Source organism: Pygoscelis adeliae, unplaced genomic scaffold (assembly GCF_000699105.1).
Source record: "Pygoscelis adeliae isolate BGI_AS28 unplaced genomic scaffold, ASM69910v1 Scaffold110, whole genome shotgun sequence".
Classification (NCBI taxonomy): domain Eukaryota; kingdom Metazoa; phylum Chordata; class Aves; order Sphenisciformes; family Spheniscidae; genus Pygoscelis; species Pygoscelis adeliae.
In genome coordinates this window covers 880,109-897,003 of record NW_008823919.1, presented here as the reverse complement: position 1 = coordinate 897,003, position 16,895 = coordinate 880,109, and the positions used below count along the sequence as shown (strand labels likewise).

Here is a 16,895-nt window from a genome sequence, read left to right as displayed (position 1 = left end):
CCTCTCGTGTGAAGAAAGGCTGAGAGAGTTGGGGTTGTTCAGTCTGGAGAAGAGAAGGCTTTGGGGAAACCTTCTTGCAGCCTCTCAGTACTTAAAGGGGGACTTATAAAAAAGATGGCAGGAAACTTTAGCAGGGCCTGTTGCGACAGGACAAGGGGGAATGGCTTTAAACTAAAGGGGGGTAGATATAGACTAGATAGAAGGAAGAATTTTTTTAGATTCTATGATTCTATATTCTTTCATCTGTTTTAAACTAATCCCCTATTAATTTCATTAAGTAGCTCTTATTTTTCATAGTGTGTGATTTGTGTGCAACCATTCTACTCTCATTGGATGCTGATCAGGATGCTTCTTACAAATTTTGTATTTTATGAATCATAATTAGTTTACTTTCTGAAGCAAGAATTCTTTTTTTTTTTATTTGGGGAAAAAGCTGACATCTCTCATAACACAAAAATACATAAAAAATGATCATATAATAAAAATCTGAAATAGGCCTGTCCCAACTTGTCATTCTAAGCTCAAGTAGTTCCATATTTATTATGCCATTATTTTTATGCAGAGCTTCATTCAATCTTCTCTGGCTACTCAAAACCAAACATTCGCAAGTTTGTGATTTGAATTATTACATTTCTGATACTTTTTAGCTGACAAGAGAAACACAGGTATAAGAAACCTTCTGGGTGATTGTTTTAAAACTTAGTGGAGAATGATTATTTTGTTCCTTTCTGTTCAGATATAAACGAGTGTGCTCAGAATCCCTTGCTGTGTGCTTTTCGTTGTATCAACACTTACGGTTTCTATGAATGCACATGTCCAGTCGGCTATGAACTAAGAGAAGACCAAAAGATGTGCAAAGGTAATGACTGACGTATAAACTTTTCCCCAACTTCCATCACCCTCTACTGGGCCAAAGCATAATCCAAATGTTTCTGTGCATCTTGAATTCATCCTCTCAGTGGAATGTAGCAAAGAGCCCAGCAGATGATAATTTACTCTTTCAGAATTCGTGCAAGACCAGTATCTAGTGTTTTTGTTATAAAGTGTACCCCTTGATGGGGATTGTAAAGCCAAGAAGGTCACAATGGTGAAGTTCATCTTTAACATGACAAGATGACAAAGCTCACAAAGATTAAGACAACTACAGTTAAGCACTCAGATTTTTCTTCAGTGCTTGTTAGTTAGGGAAGTCTGTATGTCCTTTCCCTTGAGAAAGTGCTAGTTGTCTTCAGTAAGTGAAGCTACTGGAAGGAAGTTCAAACACAAAGTATGCATTTTTTTGCAGATCTGGATGAGTGTGCTGAAGGTCTCCATGACTGTGAATCAAGAGGCATGATGTGCAAAAATTTGATTGGTACCTTCATGTGCATTTGTCCTCCTGGAATGACCCGAAGACCTGATGGAGAAGGCTGCACAGGTAAAGCTTAGGAAGGGAAGAAGACATCTACTGAAATACAAACAAGCAAACAAATGAAAAATTCTCTGTATATGTATATAGTAAACTAGAAAATAGCAATTCATAAAGGACACTTAAGACAGCTAATGATGCCCAACATCTTAAACTTTCTTTTTTGTTTCAAGGTTTGAGCCTTATGTGAAAGTAGTTTTAAATGACTAATAAGTATTTCAGAAGAAAAACTCTGGTTTTGTTTCTTTTGTTGTACAACAAAATCAGAAAGTTTTTCAGACACTTGTTAGATTTAAAAAATTAAGTTGCCAAAGAAAAGAGACCTCATTTGATGAGTAGGAAGCAAAATTATCATAAAGAAAAAGTTACATTTTCTTTAGCATTAATACTGTTTATAAATAAAGTGGCAGTTCGTTAAAGGATTAAAACTGTAAGATTCTGAAACAACATATAAAAGCCATGAAGAACAAAAGACATGGAAATTGACATAGTTCAAAATAATTCTCCATCCTGTAAGTAAGCAAACAGCTTTCCTCCATCATTTTCTCAATTAGTTGAGGGGAAAACGATAGGTACATTTTGGCAAATTACACTTTCTTCTGGTACATAAAAAAACCCAAGACCATTCCAAAGTTCTCTATGGACAGAAGTAGCTGAGGCTGTCATTGGCTCAAAATAAATAAACATCCATCTGGGTGAATGCTTTAAATGAAAATATTTTAAAATGGTGTTCCTTCAGCAAGAGAATGACTACTCTCCTTTACAGATTTTTATGATTTTTTTCAGGGGAAATAATATGTATTAACGAGAATTTTGCTTCTCTTGCCATGTAATGCTGCCTTTAAATCACTTGAGGTTTTTCTGAGATTTTATTTTAAGCATCTGTAAAGGTGTGTAATTGTATCGGTGCCATTAGCTATGGAAGAAAATACACTAAGATTGTAAACTGTTTCAGGGAAATGATGTGTGGACTGAAATGTGACTGATTGCAGAAGAGGTCAAATGTATTCAGAGACTCTTAATGATTACAAAGTGAAAGTCTGTTACTCAAATCATACATTTATTCCAATTTTATTTAAATGTTACTTGCCAGGTAAAAGTTATGACTAGAACTTTCTCTGCTGCAAATGTTTTCTGCTTCTTGTTATACGTTGCAAAGAACATACAAGGATTAAAGCTTTCGTCCTAGGATGCAGTACATAAGCAATGGAATAGGGTAGTGTTATTAGTAAAGTCCTTTCCAGGCTTAATCAGTTGTTGATTTTCCACTTCTTGCAAATATCTTGCAAATATTACGCAGAATAATTAATGCATTCTATGAGGCTGATATATTTTCTTGTAACAATTTATTTAATTTTTCTTACTATATTTTTGTAAAGATGAAAATGAATGCCGCACCAAGCCAAGTATCTGTGAAAATGGTCGTTGCATGAACACTATTGGGAGCTACCGATGTGAATGTAATGAAGGATTCCTGTCAAGTCCGTCAGGCATTGAATGTCTTGGTAAATGCCTCTTTCGTATACATTTCATCTTACATTAAAGTATAAAGGATGTGGAGTGTAAATTAGGCTTCTGAGTACCTAACGGCTCTCATATCTACAGAAATTAAATAATGATCCTTATTAATTAAACAATGATATGATATTAAATAATGATAGGAATGAGAAGCATCTTGAGAATGTCAGCTGAGTCTAGCAATCGGGGGCCTCACATAGAAGTGTCTAAATTCCAAACGACATAAATATGGTGCTGAGCAACACTATCCAGACAAAATACAGGTATTTTTAAAGAAGAAGCAGAATTTAGTTACCTTAGATCAAAAAGTGGGATGCAGAGCAAAATTAAGTGTTTGCATATTCAGAACACGATCTTAAGCACAATACTGCAATTCGGCATCTGAATTTTCTGTACCTTTAATTCAGACAGTGATTATGAATACAAAAGACTAGGATTTCACCAAAAAATTGCAAGATACATGAAAAAGTTCTGAGGCAGGCCTGCACATTAAATGCTGATGAGGGGTTTTATATTTATCAACCTGTATTTCCTTTTCAAAATGTTCAGACTTGTCATTTGCACTATAAAATTAATTGTTCCCTTTTTAGAAGTCAAACAGAACTGCAAAACCTTATGTTTTCGTGATCAGCGTTCAAGTGTAGATACTTCGAAGTGTTTTACAATACTGAAACTGTATGAGTATTTATTAGTATTCTTGCATCAAAAATACTTGTATATTATCCTATGTGTAAGTATGATAAAACCAGCTCCCTGTAAATTGTCATGAGTAGTGTGCTGACTTCATGGCAAAGCAGTAACATTGGAAGTGCAGGGTATTTCCTAAGGATTAAGACCCAGATGGGAAGAGGATGCCGCAGTCTGTTAACCCCAGCCAGTCATTAATGCCAAGAAAATACCCTGCTTGGAGGTCATTGTTGCTTTCTTAAATTTAATATATGATTTTTGTATTATTTTCTGAAGAATATGCTTTGGGTTAGTTTGCTCATTGCTGCTTTTCCTTTAGGGTTTCCTGGGTCAGAAATTACAATGAAAAATTAGTCTGGCAGAAACAAAGTATTTCTTCAGAATTAGAGCACAAACATTAAGTCTTAGGTTACATTATTTTAAATATATTGTGCAAACATTTATATTGTTCACATTAAAATTTATTCCACATCTCAAACTGGGGACAAAGCATTATATGTTCTTCAAGTCATAATGTACATAAAGACCTGCACAATATACCTATCTAGGAGAACAGAAATCTGCTGAGTCTTGCAAATTACTACAGCAAACATGCTGTCTCACACAACTGACACTTGCAGTGAGGACAGCTTTATTTGATGTCAACAGTTAAGTTACCAGGCACCCAAAGTAATTTTTGCCAAAGCCAAAGTTCACATTTTAACTGATGCATGTAAGAAATGTACAGATTGTACTCCTCATACTTGTAAAAGAGAAGGTCAGCTGGATGTTGATACATAGACACATTCTGAGGGATCTGAAGGATTTTAACTTTTAAGAGAAAATAAGAAAATCTTTCATTTAAAAACATAAGCGTCTGTCAGACCATGGTTGACAATGTCTCCATTTTAATTAACAAATAAGACAGGTGACATAGCCTATTTAGAAGATAGCATCTCTGCAAAATTTAAAGTTTCCATTAGCACTGGAAGCTGGGTTCTGTGCTCTCCTCAGCTGCCTGTTTGAAAGAAACTTTTAGGAGCATTAAGACTCTGAAATTCTGCTCCTCTTTAATGATTGACAGGTATTAACCAAAAGGTTTAAAAATGAAGGAAAACAGAATTAGAAAGGGACAGACCAACAGTAAGGCTATCTAGATCCTCCCCCCACCCCACCCCACCCCCCCCAATAAAAACTAGGAGTGCCACTGAAAAAGTATTGAGTTGCACAGACACTTTTAAGTGCTAAGGATTTTGTCGTTTAAACCACATCTGGATAATTACAGATGATCAGACATGCTATTTTAGCCAGTAAAACAAACAAACAAAACAAACTTCTAACCCCACTCCAAGTAAATTGTTAAAATGCAAGCCAAACATAGGCAGCTTAAGTGGAAGCTCAGTTTGGCCTACAGCCTGTTTTACTATCAAGCAAGCTCACCAGATATGCCCCAGGGCACAGCTTTCCTAGAAGTAAAACTCATACGCAACTCATGCAGGTACTGAACTTTAGGGATGCCTGGATATACTTGGAATGGCAGCAGATTATCAGAAGACACAATAAATCTGAAAGCTAAGTCAAAATAGACTTCACAGACTGGTTGCTAATAATCTTCTAGTGCTTGCATGTGCTGACAAAGAGCCAGAATAATACATCAGATGCTTAATGGATCAGATGTTTATCTCCTGCTCTTTCTTGATCTCTCTACTTCTTCCTTACAGATAATCGCCAAGGGTTTTGCTTTGCTGAAGTTTTGCAGACAATGTGTCAGATGGCTTCGAGCAGCCGGAATCTTGTCACTAAATCTGAGTGCTGCTGTGATGGGGGCCGGGGCTGGGGTAACCAGTGTGAGCTCTGTCCGCTTCCCGGAACCACACAATATAAGAAACTCTGTCCACACGGACCAGGCTATACTACAGATGGAAGAGGTATTTGCAGGGATGAAAAGAGGCAGAAAAGGGGAAAAGAATATGCTCTTGTATTTAAGAAAATGCAGAATTCTCTGTGAAGTTCCTTCGAAGCATTTCCTGCGAAACAACAGTTTGATTTTTTCAAATGCTGCCGAGAGAACAGAAATTAAAACCACCTTTAAACAGTAGCTGCAACCAAAATACTCATAGCTATGCAGAATTTTCAGGGTTGGGATCTAAAACAATAGGTACCAACCAGTAACTGAAAGCTAGAAATGATCCCAAAGCTTTGGTATGCTGAAAAGTTGCATACACGGCAAAGGCAACAACAGTTGTTCTAACAACTGTCTCACTGAATTCTTTACAGTTACTATTTCCACATAGGAAGCAGAAGCTAACATATATTTTTAAATTGTGGTGAAAAAATTTTTGCGTCATCTAACTGGTCATAAGAAAATTTGCTTCTATGGGTTTTGTATTTTGAGTTAGCAAAACTGGAACCTGATTACCCAGTGAAATAGCAGGAAGGTTTTGAAACAAAAAACAATAATGAAAGTTTGAAGGATGTTTGACTTTGAATTCAGATCCATTTTTAAAGAGAAAGAAAGGGTAAAGTTCCTATCAGAAGCATGATGATGAGCAACTGTGCAAAAATGGTAGAGAAGAAAAAAGTTGAATTTGAAATGGAAAGATGACATATTTAATATTTTTTGTACAGATATTGATGAATGTAAGGTCATGCCAAACCTGTGCAGAAATGGACAGTGTATTAACACTATGGGCTCCTTCCGATGCTTTTGCAAAGTTGGCTATACCACTGACATAAGCAGTACATCTTGTATTGGTAAGATTCAGCATCTTAACAAGTTATTTCTTTAATTGGTAGATAATGACATATCAACCTCTGTAAACCTTTGTATCAAAGCATTTTTTTCTCATTATCTCTTTTATCTCTTTTCTAGCTTTCTTTTCCTAATACGCACTTCTATTTTTGTATTTCATTTGGGGAAACCTAGAAGCAAGCTGTACTGGCAATATTCCCGCAGTAGAATGAGCACTGAAATACGTTTCAGCTGTATAACCATTTTGACTGACAAACCAGCTCATTAGTTTGTGGTCTACATTTCCCCACTTTCCTGTTGGTTAACACATATAAGTATACCATAGTATGCCCAAAAATAAATACTTAGTCATTAGATGAAAATATTAATGCCACTGGCAGCTCCATAGAAACTCCACAGCAACACATCCATAGAGAAAGAAATAGGAACTCTGAACAAATGTAAATTGGGAATTGTTTCCTACAAACATTTTTCTCTTATAGTGCTGTCTAGAAAACACCCTTCAAAGACAGACAAAGAAATCAGTACAACAGATACTTAACAGTTTCTCTCTTTAGATCTTGATGAGTGCTCCCAGTCTCCTAAACCATGCAATTTTATCTGCAAGAACTCAGAAGGGAGCTATCAGTGCTCATGTCCTCGGGGCTACATCCTTCAAGAAGATGGAAAGACATGTAAAGGTAGAGAAAGTTATACACAGTAACCTAATTTTGTTACACCTTGACTTAAAAGGAAATAGTTTTGAAGTGTGATATTTTTATCAAGTTAGACTAAATGTACCTCTTTTTTTGTTGACTTAAGACAACAACATCTCTTACTTTCAGATCTCGATGAATGTCAAACCAAACAACACAATTGTCAGTTTCTCTGTGTCAACACCCTTGGAGGCTTCACATGCAAATGTCCACCTGGTTTTACACAACATCACACAGCTTGTATTGGTAAGAAAAGCATTAGTTTTCTTGCATCAGTTTTTCTAGAACAACAACATTCTCAATCCTCATTCATGTCTTCTGCTCTGTATAAACAGTAATAATACAGAGCAATAATGTCAGCAGTCCAGAAGACAGATTTTGAAAAGCAACAATTATAGCTAAAGAAAAATCAGTCTATCCACCATTTGTATTTTCTTGCTTAGTAAATAGTTGTACGTATTTAATACATTATTATATTCTAAGTATAACCACATGGAGACAAAAGGGTAAAGTATTAAAATCTGATTTAAAATGTAGTTTAAACAAAAACAGACTGCATTTTCTTCTTTAATAGATACAGATGTCTTTAGATCTTAAGCATATGCATGAATCTTGCCAACTGAAACTATTTTAGTTCAGCTAATACAGAAGTGCAGCATTTTTCCACTGTCAGCCATTACGTACCTGGGTCTTTCGCACTCATAACTGAATTACAACTTGCACTTCCAATTTATTAACTGCGCATAGCTCTGCATGAGTCATCAGGTCATCTGACATTTAAGTATGAAAAGCTACATTTTCAAAATAAACTTAGCACCTCTGTGGATTTCAACCTCTTGAGAAATGTTATATGGACATGTCTAAAATCATGCCACAAGGTATACCAACCTTCTCTCTCCTCTGCATTTTTAAGATAACAATGAATGTGGTTCTCAGCCATTGCTTTGTGGATCAAAAGGTATTTGCCAAAACACCCCTGGAAGTTTTACCTGTGAATGTCAAAGGGGATTTTCTCTGGATTCTACTGGATTAAACTGTGAAGGTAACTAGCAAAGGTCAAATGTTTTTATGGTGCAAATTCTTACTTCTGTGTCTAGTGAATTCTGTGATGTCAAAGACAGATAAAACACAGCACCAGCCATAGTAAAAGTAAATACCAAAAAGAATGTATTTGAGTAATTTTAAGCATTATTGTAAGTAAGAACATACTGCCTGAGTAATTTTTACACAAATTAGAATAAAAAGTGACTTTTTAGCTGATCTCCTGAACAACTGTTTCCAGTCTGCCATTTCAACTTCACATAGGTTTATGCATCTAAAAGTTTAGTTGTTTCTTCTTTTTCATTTTCATACAGTCTAAACAGAATCTCTCTACAATTTTTGTTTCGGCAAATAGTAATCACTCACCTGAGGGTATCTAAGATTATATTCTAAATTCCATACTTTAAGTCTTCTACCATAGAGATACACATTCAGAAGGGTAATTCACTACAGTTAAAATACAAATTATATTGTTGAGCTTCATCCCTCTCTGGTGGCCCACAAGGGAGCCCCAGTCAGGAAATCTCTATTTGCGAGCTGCAGACTCTTCAGTGGCCCTCAGACATTGAGCAAAGAAGAAATTAAAAGGCAGTACTAGGTCATCTGGCTGCTGAGAATTAGAAATGCAGAGGTACACGTGCACAAATTTATGACATCTCAAAATGTCAGCTACCTTGATACAGCATTTAAAACAGGAATTAATATTTAGAGTCTATTTCTAGAGTAACAGTGTAGAATATATGCAGCCAGAAGTTTTAGAAAGCATTATCTTCTGTCAGATTACTTTGTTCTCATAAAGTAGATACGTCCTTATTGTGTACTTTACCCAGCACCTACCGAACAAAACAAATAATCATACATATCAAAGCATTCACAAGATACATACACAACTAGCACATCAGAACTGCTCTATAAGCCATTACTGATAAAATGACAGCTTTCCGTTCCTGGCATGATGGTTTTCTGCACCTCAGGCTTTGGGACATCACAATTCCGTTAAATTTGTTTCAAACTGTGGACAACTAGAGTGTAACTTAGAATCTGTGATACCATGAATGACTTTCTATTTTCTACTAGAACTGCATGCTGTATCTGACACATTAGGCTGCTTATAATCTACGTATTTCTTATAGCAGACACTATTTCAGATGACTGAGTTTTTACATTTTGTTTTATCTTTCTGGCTTTCTCCTTTATTTACACATACCTCAGAGACTTTTTAGATGGCTTTTTCTTTTTAATTGCAAAGGTAAGCACTTAGATCCAAATTTGGTATGTGTTCCTCATATTCAAACACTTCAGTATGTTCCAGGAAACTTAAACCTTAGTCCTACGTAGTTGGTTTGAAAACTGAAATAAAAAACCATTCAGATTCCAAACATTACATCAAAGCAACATCACGTAGGATTACCAGGAATAGTGTTTCTTCTCCAAGTCTGAGTAAGATAAAGGCTCAAAAGCTCCAGTCGGATTATTGATAGATAGAAAGAACACTACATTAATTGACTTCCAGGCTTTCCAAAAGACCAACCTGAATGGTGCTTCCATCTTACAGCAGTACTCCTCTGTCATGAATACTGGTGTTTCAATGATTATAATCAAAGCGAGTAACGTATTTGGCAATGTGTATAATCGTGTGTTCTTCATGTTCTACTTCTCTGCCGATTGCAAAGATGTGGATGAATGTGATGGAAACCATAGGTGCCAGCATGGCTGTCAAAACATCCTGGGTGGATACAGATGTGGATGCCCACAAGGATATATTCAGCATTACCAGTGGAATCAATGTGTTGGTAAGCACAGAATACATTTAAACAGCAAAGGTGGCATAGTGTTTATAGTGACAACTGCCAGGCGAGGACAAGAATGGGCAGGAAAAAGGGTATGCAGACACAAATCTTTTTCCTCTGTCCCCCTCCTTCCATAAGCTTATTACTCCCAACATAAATCAGTGACATAAGGTAACAAGAAAACACACTCGTCCTGTTGAAACTCTGTGTGACGAGGAGAAAACTTTTTGTCCTAGTAAGGCCTAAATTCTGACTCCCTTCTCCTTGGAAAAATCCCCATCTTAGAAAGGTAGAAAGATATTCATTGAATTCCTGAAAGCACCAATGTAAATACCTCTGCTGGGAAAAAAAAAACACAAAAGGAAAAAAAAAATCCCACCTTTCATCAGTAAGAATCACTCACTATCATTAGCAATTTGAGAATACTACAGAATAGCATCTATGGTGAATGGGGAGAAAAAATATCAATACAACCATTAAGGGTTTCCTACTTCCAAAATACAGTCTCAAGGCCAACATTAGTTCTTTGGGCAGGGAACAAGGACAAATTAATTTATTGTAGGTTTAGCTCATTCAATCCATCATTTCTTTTTTGTGTTTCATGAACTAAGCTAACTCCCATACCAAATGAAATGTGGGAACTTTTTTTTTTTAATAAAAACCAACACACCCCCACACAACCCCATCCTGTACAGTTCACAAGGGACCACAACAACATATTTACCTTTTCAGGTTTGCTTTCATGGTTCTCTGTCAACGATGTCATAATCAGAGGATGGCTGCGGGCACTGCCATACATTTCTTATAGGCTGATCTTACTGTCCTGATCCTAGACATATAAATTAGTTTATTATACCCATTTTACATTAAGTAGCACACCAGGCAGTTTTTCTGAAGTCCCAGCCACCATCATCACTCCTTACTTAATACTGCTTTACAGCAAAGAAAGCAAAGGGCTGGGGTGGGAGTGACAGGAACACACAAAGAACAACTCCCACAGAACTCCAAACCAGCTACAGTCCCTGAATATTATAGATAGTCCTCAAAAGAATGTGTCTCCTGTGCAGGCAAAAATGGTAAAGCATGCGCCAATGGTATTGGAGAGGAAAACACCTACAGGGAAACAGTACCTTGGTAAGATAAAAAAAATAAGCAACATGTGCCAACTATGAAAAGTATGATCTTCCATACAACAAGCTACTTTCCTCACTCATTTTTCACAATAGAGCCTGGAACTAAATCAGTCACACTGTGGAGGAGTGATCTTCTCTGTATCTTAATTCAACACCCCCAAGGTGAAGACAATACTTCTTTTTCTCTTTCATTTTGGTTGGCTATTTAGGTTGTCTTTCCCCTCACAGAGCCTGCAGGTTTCCACTACACGTATGTGCTAACTTCACCCCATCGCTACGTGCGCACGAGCACTTATCATGATTGGAGTATGACTGGAGTTCCAGCTCATTTCTCCTCTGTTGACCTTATATGGTAGGAGTGTACCCTGCCAGGGGAAGGAGGACCCCTAAGCAAAACAGGAGACATACCTTGAAGGAAGGGGGAGCACTGAGTCAATATAAGGTTAACTGTAACTATCCTAAAATACCTTTACAGCCCAGTATATATGTTTGGGACCTTTGCCAATGTATTTTTTCTTCAAAGACCAAGTCTCTATGGAGTAATGAGGTCAAGGATGTAGCAGAGCCCTAGGACTTGCAGATATTCTGATTTGTTAGCTACATCGTGCTTGCCTGATGTCCATCAGATTACAAGATACCAATATACTTCTGTTTGCTTACTAGATGAAAATGAATGCTCCAATCCTAACGCGTGTGGCTCTGCTTCTTGCTACAACACACTTGGAAGTTACAAGTGTGCCTGCCCATCTGGATTTTCTTATGACCAATTCTCCAGTGCATGCCATGATGTGAATGAGTGTTCTTCTACCAAGAACCCCTGCAATTATGGTTGTTCCAACACTGAAGGTGGTTATCTTTGTGGCTGTCCACCTGGCTATTACAGAGTTGGACAAGGGTGAGTATCTCCACACAGTCATTCATCAAAGACACGTTCAGAAGCCTATAAAAAGGCTGGACCCTAGTCAGGCTGAAGAACAGAGGTGCAAATGAAGGACAGGCTACCGAGTCATCCTTTCTCCTCCCTTTGAACACAATATCCGTAAGCTAGAAAAAAAGACATCTGTACGTGCAGCATGACACTCATTTTAAATCTAGTGTATAAGCAACATTAAACAGTTCTGCTTTCTCCCCAGTATCGGCACAAGAACTCCTTCACAAACCTGCTCAATGAGGACTGTTACTGCATAAGGATAGGTACCATCTGTACTGAGATAATTAAGGGTTTTAAGCCACACTGATCAACCCAGAACATTAAACACGAATTAATATTGTTCTGGTACATGGCAGTGGCTAATTTCTTTAGTTTCAGAGTTTGGGGCAGGCTGGTTTTGTTCTGTTTCTTTGTAAGACCTGTAAATGAAAATTAGAAGAGCCTAGAGGCCTTCAGCCAACAGTTCTATTTCGTTCAGTATGCCACACTAGTGTGAAGAAAATTAATGCACAGACCTCCTGCTGAGGGAAGGGAAAGGAAGGGATACAGACACTGTGATATAGATTACATATACTCGTTTTCCATTTAGCAGGACAGTTCATAAAACTGCAAGAAGTAACTAAAACAGATGTTTTTATTCAACAGCCACTGTGTCTCAGGGATGGGATTTAACAAAGGCCAGTACCTGCCACTGGATGGAGATGCTGATGAAGAGAATGCTTTGTCCCCTGAAGCATGTTATGAGTGCAAAATCAATGGCTATTCCAAAAAAGACAACAGGAAGAAGAGAAGTGCTAATGACACTGTACGTACCAGGATGAATAAGCACTATAATGTACTTCGAGGTATTTTCAGAGATACCATTCTCAACACTATCAGTAAATGGAGGGAATTTTTTAACGGGCCACATTTAATGGCGAAAATCTTTCTTCCCCTGCCTCAGTGGTTTTCACACTTGGGTCCTATCGGCAGGAACGATGTGACAGTCAGAAAGACATCAACAGCTATGAACAGATGAAGTTTTTAAAGCTTGTAAAGAATCCTTTGTAGTGCGAGATGTTGTCTAGTTTCTCAAAATATATTCAGGGAAATAATTTTCCTATAATTACAGAGAGCTAGGAAACTGATCATGTGTGCAATCTGTTCTGCTGTCAGGAGGAGAATGAACAGCGTTTTATGGTCTGGGACAGCTCAATAGATCTTCTTGCAAATTATTTTAGTCTAAGTGTGTATTCCATGGTTGCTCACAATTGTGGGGTACTAAAGTCCATGACCTAGCTGATACACTTAAGTACAATATTTGCAGAATTGCTGAGGGTATTAGAGAATTACACTTCAGACTTAATTTTTTTCTTACTGCATTTTGTGGGCTTATAAAAATAAGTTACGGGATACTCATCAAAGGGCAGCCCTACTGTTTACACCTTTTAGATGCTTTTTTTTTTTCAAAAGTTAGAAGAGTATACCTGTATGTCTGTTATCTGTATGATAGGATGTTGTCTTCTAGCATTAGCTCTGGTCTTGAAATCTGCCGTAATGGGAAACTGACTCAGTTTAGAGGTGGGGACATACACAGATTTTCCTTCAGCAGTACAACAGCTGTGTAATGCAAACAGGCAAAATGCAAGTCCTCAACTAAAATGGTAAGGTGTGCTAGCCACACAAGTTACATTGAAAGAATGGGGAAACAAAGTCTCCTTTCTAAAAGGGTAAGGACATAAAACAATCCAGAAGCTCCAGCCTTAGTACACACTACTTTGCATGATGCCATCAAAGCCGGTTCTTGTATTGGCAAAGTTTCGAAAGAAGCCAGTAATCCTATAATTTCTGCTCTAAAGGATATAATGTTGGCACTTAAAAACCTAAATGTTTGATTTCCTCACACACATCCAGACTTCCCACAAATATCCCTTTTCCCTCCCCAGTGCCACTGCCATTGGACCTGTTCCAATCTGAATTCTGTGGTCAACTGTCCTGGTTTTGGCAGGGATAGAGTTAATTTCCTTCCAAGTAGCTGGTACAGTGCTGTGTTTTGGATTTAGGGTGAGAACAATGTTGGTAACGCACCGATGTTTTAGTTGTTGCTAGGTAGTGCTTACACTAGTCAAGGACTTTTCAGCTTCCCGGGCTCTACCGACTGAGAAGGCTGGGGGTGCACAAGAAGCTGGGAGGGGGCACAGCCAGGACAGCTGACCCCAACTGGCCAAAGGGACATTCCATACCATATAATGTCACGCTCGGCGTATAAAGCTGGGGGAAGAAGAAGGAAGGGGGGGATGTTTGGAGTGATGGCGTTTGTCCTCCCAAGTAACCGTTACGTGTGATGGAGCCCTGCTCTCCTGGAGATGGCTGAACACCTGCCTGCCCATGGGAAGGAGTGAATGAATTCCTTGTTTTGCTTTGCTTGTGTGCGTGGCTTTTGCTTTACCTGTTGAAGTGCCTTTATCTCAACCCAGGAGTTTTCTCACTTTTACCCTTCCAGTTCTCTCCCCCATCCCACTGGGGGGGAGTGAGCGAGCGGCTGCGTGGTGCTTAGTTGCCGGCTGAGGTTAAACCACAACATCAACTCACCACAGAAATACATGGATGTTTTTTCTGTTGCACAATTAATTTCATATCTAGTTCATAATTGTTATCTCTCGTTATTACGTTTTTTTTATAGCATTAACCTTTTCAGTTTCTCTTACTAGAACTACCTGAGCAGTAAAAGTGAAAGGTTTCACATCCATAAAACTATGTGAAAAAAGAAATTATCACTAATGACATCTATGGGGTGCGGTATTTAAAACACTACAGTACGTGCTCCTGTCCACAAATTTTCCTTGTTTTCACAATGTGCTTTTAATTACGTTACATATTAGAACACATATGAACCTACATGTGATTGGAATTCCCTCAGAGAGAGAGATAACCTTTGCTATCTTTAGAAGCGTGAAAGGATCTTGACATGTAGGCTAGGTACCTCACTTAGTATCAGGTTTCCTAAAGAAGACTACAGCCTATTTATTTTTGTAAAAGCACTTTCAAAAGCTGTTGCTTGTAAGATGGCTCTCCTAAGAATGCACTCATTCTCACCCACCACCCCCAAGCTAACACCTCTGGAGAGATTCACACCTGCAGCATAACTATACTGAAGCTCAAATTAAAAAAGAACACGTCTGATTTGTCAGAAAAACAATGCTGGGACTTTTTTCCACACTCCTATAGGATGTAATTGGACAACGTGACATACTAGCCCTTTCTGTAGAAGGCTAACAATACAGCAGTTCTCTCCTTACTTCAATTTCCCTTACAATCGCTGTACTTCCTCATCACCAAATGCTGAGCCTACTTGTTTTTAGAAGCCAGGATTCATTAAAACAGTTTTACCAGAAGTTTCAGGGAATTCCCATACAGTGTGGTGGTATGTGTTTCTGTAATGTTCCTCACTGAAGTTGATCATAAGAACAAGACTGTGCCTCACATACAGTCTTTACTGTGGCAGTAAACATAGGTCTCTTTTTTACGTGGACTTTTTGCAAGCATGGAGTTAAACAGATTCTGAAAAGAATCTGAAATCTGAGTTCCCTCTGTAGACCTGATGCTGTAACTTTAATTACCCTTTTAAGCCTGTGAGAGAAGCCTTTAAGATTTTCAGGGTGTGTTATATGGAATTAAGCAGTTCTCCCAGGTGGAAAGGATTTACCATTGCTTCTTTCACAGCTACATTTTGACAAATTCAGAAACTGTTAGTAATCACCTGTTATTCTTCTCTCAATGCAAGTGAATATCTGTTTCTCTCCTGCTCTAAACAATCTTTCCTCCTTTACTTCAGATTGAGCAGATTAGCTTGGAAAGCCTAGACATGGATAGTCCTTTGAAGATGAGAGTCAACATTTCCAGGCTTGACAACAAGGAGCACATCCTAGAACTCATGCCAGCCATTGAGCCCCTTACCAACCATGTGCGCTACGTCATCTCACATGGCAATGACGATGGCATCTTTCGAATCCATCAGAGGGATGGACTGAGTTATTTGCACGCAGTTAAGAAAAAGTCAGTGCCTGGAACTCACACACTGGAAATCACTAGCATTCCTCTATATAAGAAAAAGGAGCTAAAGAAACTGGAAGACAGCAATGAGGACAACTACCTCCTAGGAGAGCTCGGGGAAGCTCTCAGAATGAGGCTGTGGATAGACCTCTACTAGCCATCTTCCAGACTGAGTCCAGTTCTTCAGTCACTTCTGTTCACCTATCTATCCACCTGAGCATATCTGCTTTTCAAAGGCTTTGAAACAGTCACTGACTTTTGGGGGAGAAAGGGAGAGGGGAAGACCTCTTTCTTTCTATCCTGCCAAGACTGCAGAACCACCCTTGCAGGAGGGTAACTTAAACTCTGCCACCGCCAAAACTTTGATTACAATGGCGATCATGGTTACTGTATCTTTTATATAACCTCAATTTAAAGTATATTAAAAAGTTAAAGTTCAAGAAGTCATCATATGGCACTAAATGGCACAAAAATGTGAGCTATTTTTTTCCTGTTAGCAGTCTGTAACACTTTGGGTATTTTGCTATAGTTCCTAATTAAAAAAAAAATATAGAAGTTTATTTATTTTTAATGCAGTAATATATGGAGAAAATAACAAATTATGTAAACAAAAAGGGAAACTTGCTTGTTTTTCTTTAGATTTATAAATTTGAGCTATAACATTTTAGAGGTACTTTCTTAATTAAAAAAAATAGATTTGAAAGATGTTTCCTTTTGTATTTGGGCCAGTCATCCAAATAGTATATAAGTAATTTTAAAATGTATCAGAGCTGAAAAAGCACTGTAGTACATCTTCTGGATATTCTAAAGTGCTCTTGCAAAACTTCTGAGTATTCAAAAAAAAAAAAAAAGAGAGTCTTAAAGGACAAGAATTACAATATCAATCTCTGCAGAGATCATATTTCACAGCAGCTCAATAGGATTGTATT

The 16,895-nt window shown here is 37.8% G+C and overlaps 1 protein-coding gene across 1 annotated transcript in view; it reads left to right on the top strand.

The window, feature by feature from the left end:
* FBN2 (fibrillin 2) overlaps positions 1 to 16,123 on the top strand; it is a 183,735-nt gene extending 167,612 nt beyond the window's left edge. Inside the window, exons 52-64 of the mRNA XM_009319652.1 lie at positions 737 to 859; positions 1,286 to 1,417; positions 2,788 to 2,913; positions 5,314 to 5,520; positions 6,221 to 6,346; positions 6,902 to 7,024; positions 7,169 to 7,285; positions 7,953 to 8,081; positions 9,754 to 9,873; positions 11,667 to 11,898; positions 12,580 to 12,743; positions 13,592 to 13,599; positions 15,749 to 16,123. Of these exons, the coding sequence (XP_009317927.1) occupies positions 737 to 859; positions 1,286 to 1,417; positions 2,788 to 2,913; positions 5,314 to 5,520; positions 6,221 to 6,346; positions 6,902 to 7,024; positions 7,169 to 7,285; positions 7,953 to 8,081; positions 9,754 to 9,873; positions 11,667 to 11,898; positions 12,580 to 12,743; positions 13,592 to 13,599; positions 15,749 to 16,123 (1,982 nt within the window). The remainder of the gene's footprint in view (positions 1 to 736; positions 860 to 1,285; positions 1,418 to 2,787; positions 2,914 to 5,313; positions 5,521 to 6,220; positions 6,347 to 6,901; positions 7,025 to 7,168; positions 7,286 to 7,952; positions 8,082 to 9,753; positions 9,874 to 11,666; positions 11,899 to 12,579; positions 12,744 to 13,591; positions 13,600 to 15,748) is intronic.
* The last annotated feature ends 772 nt before the right edge of the window (positions 16,124 to 16,895 follow it).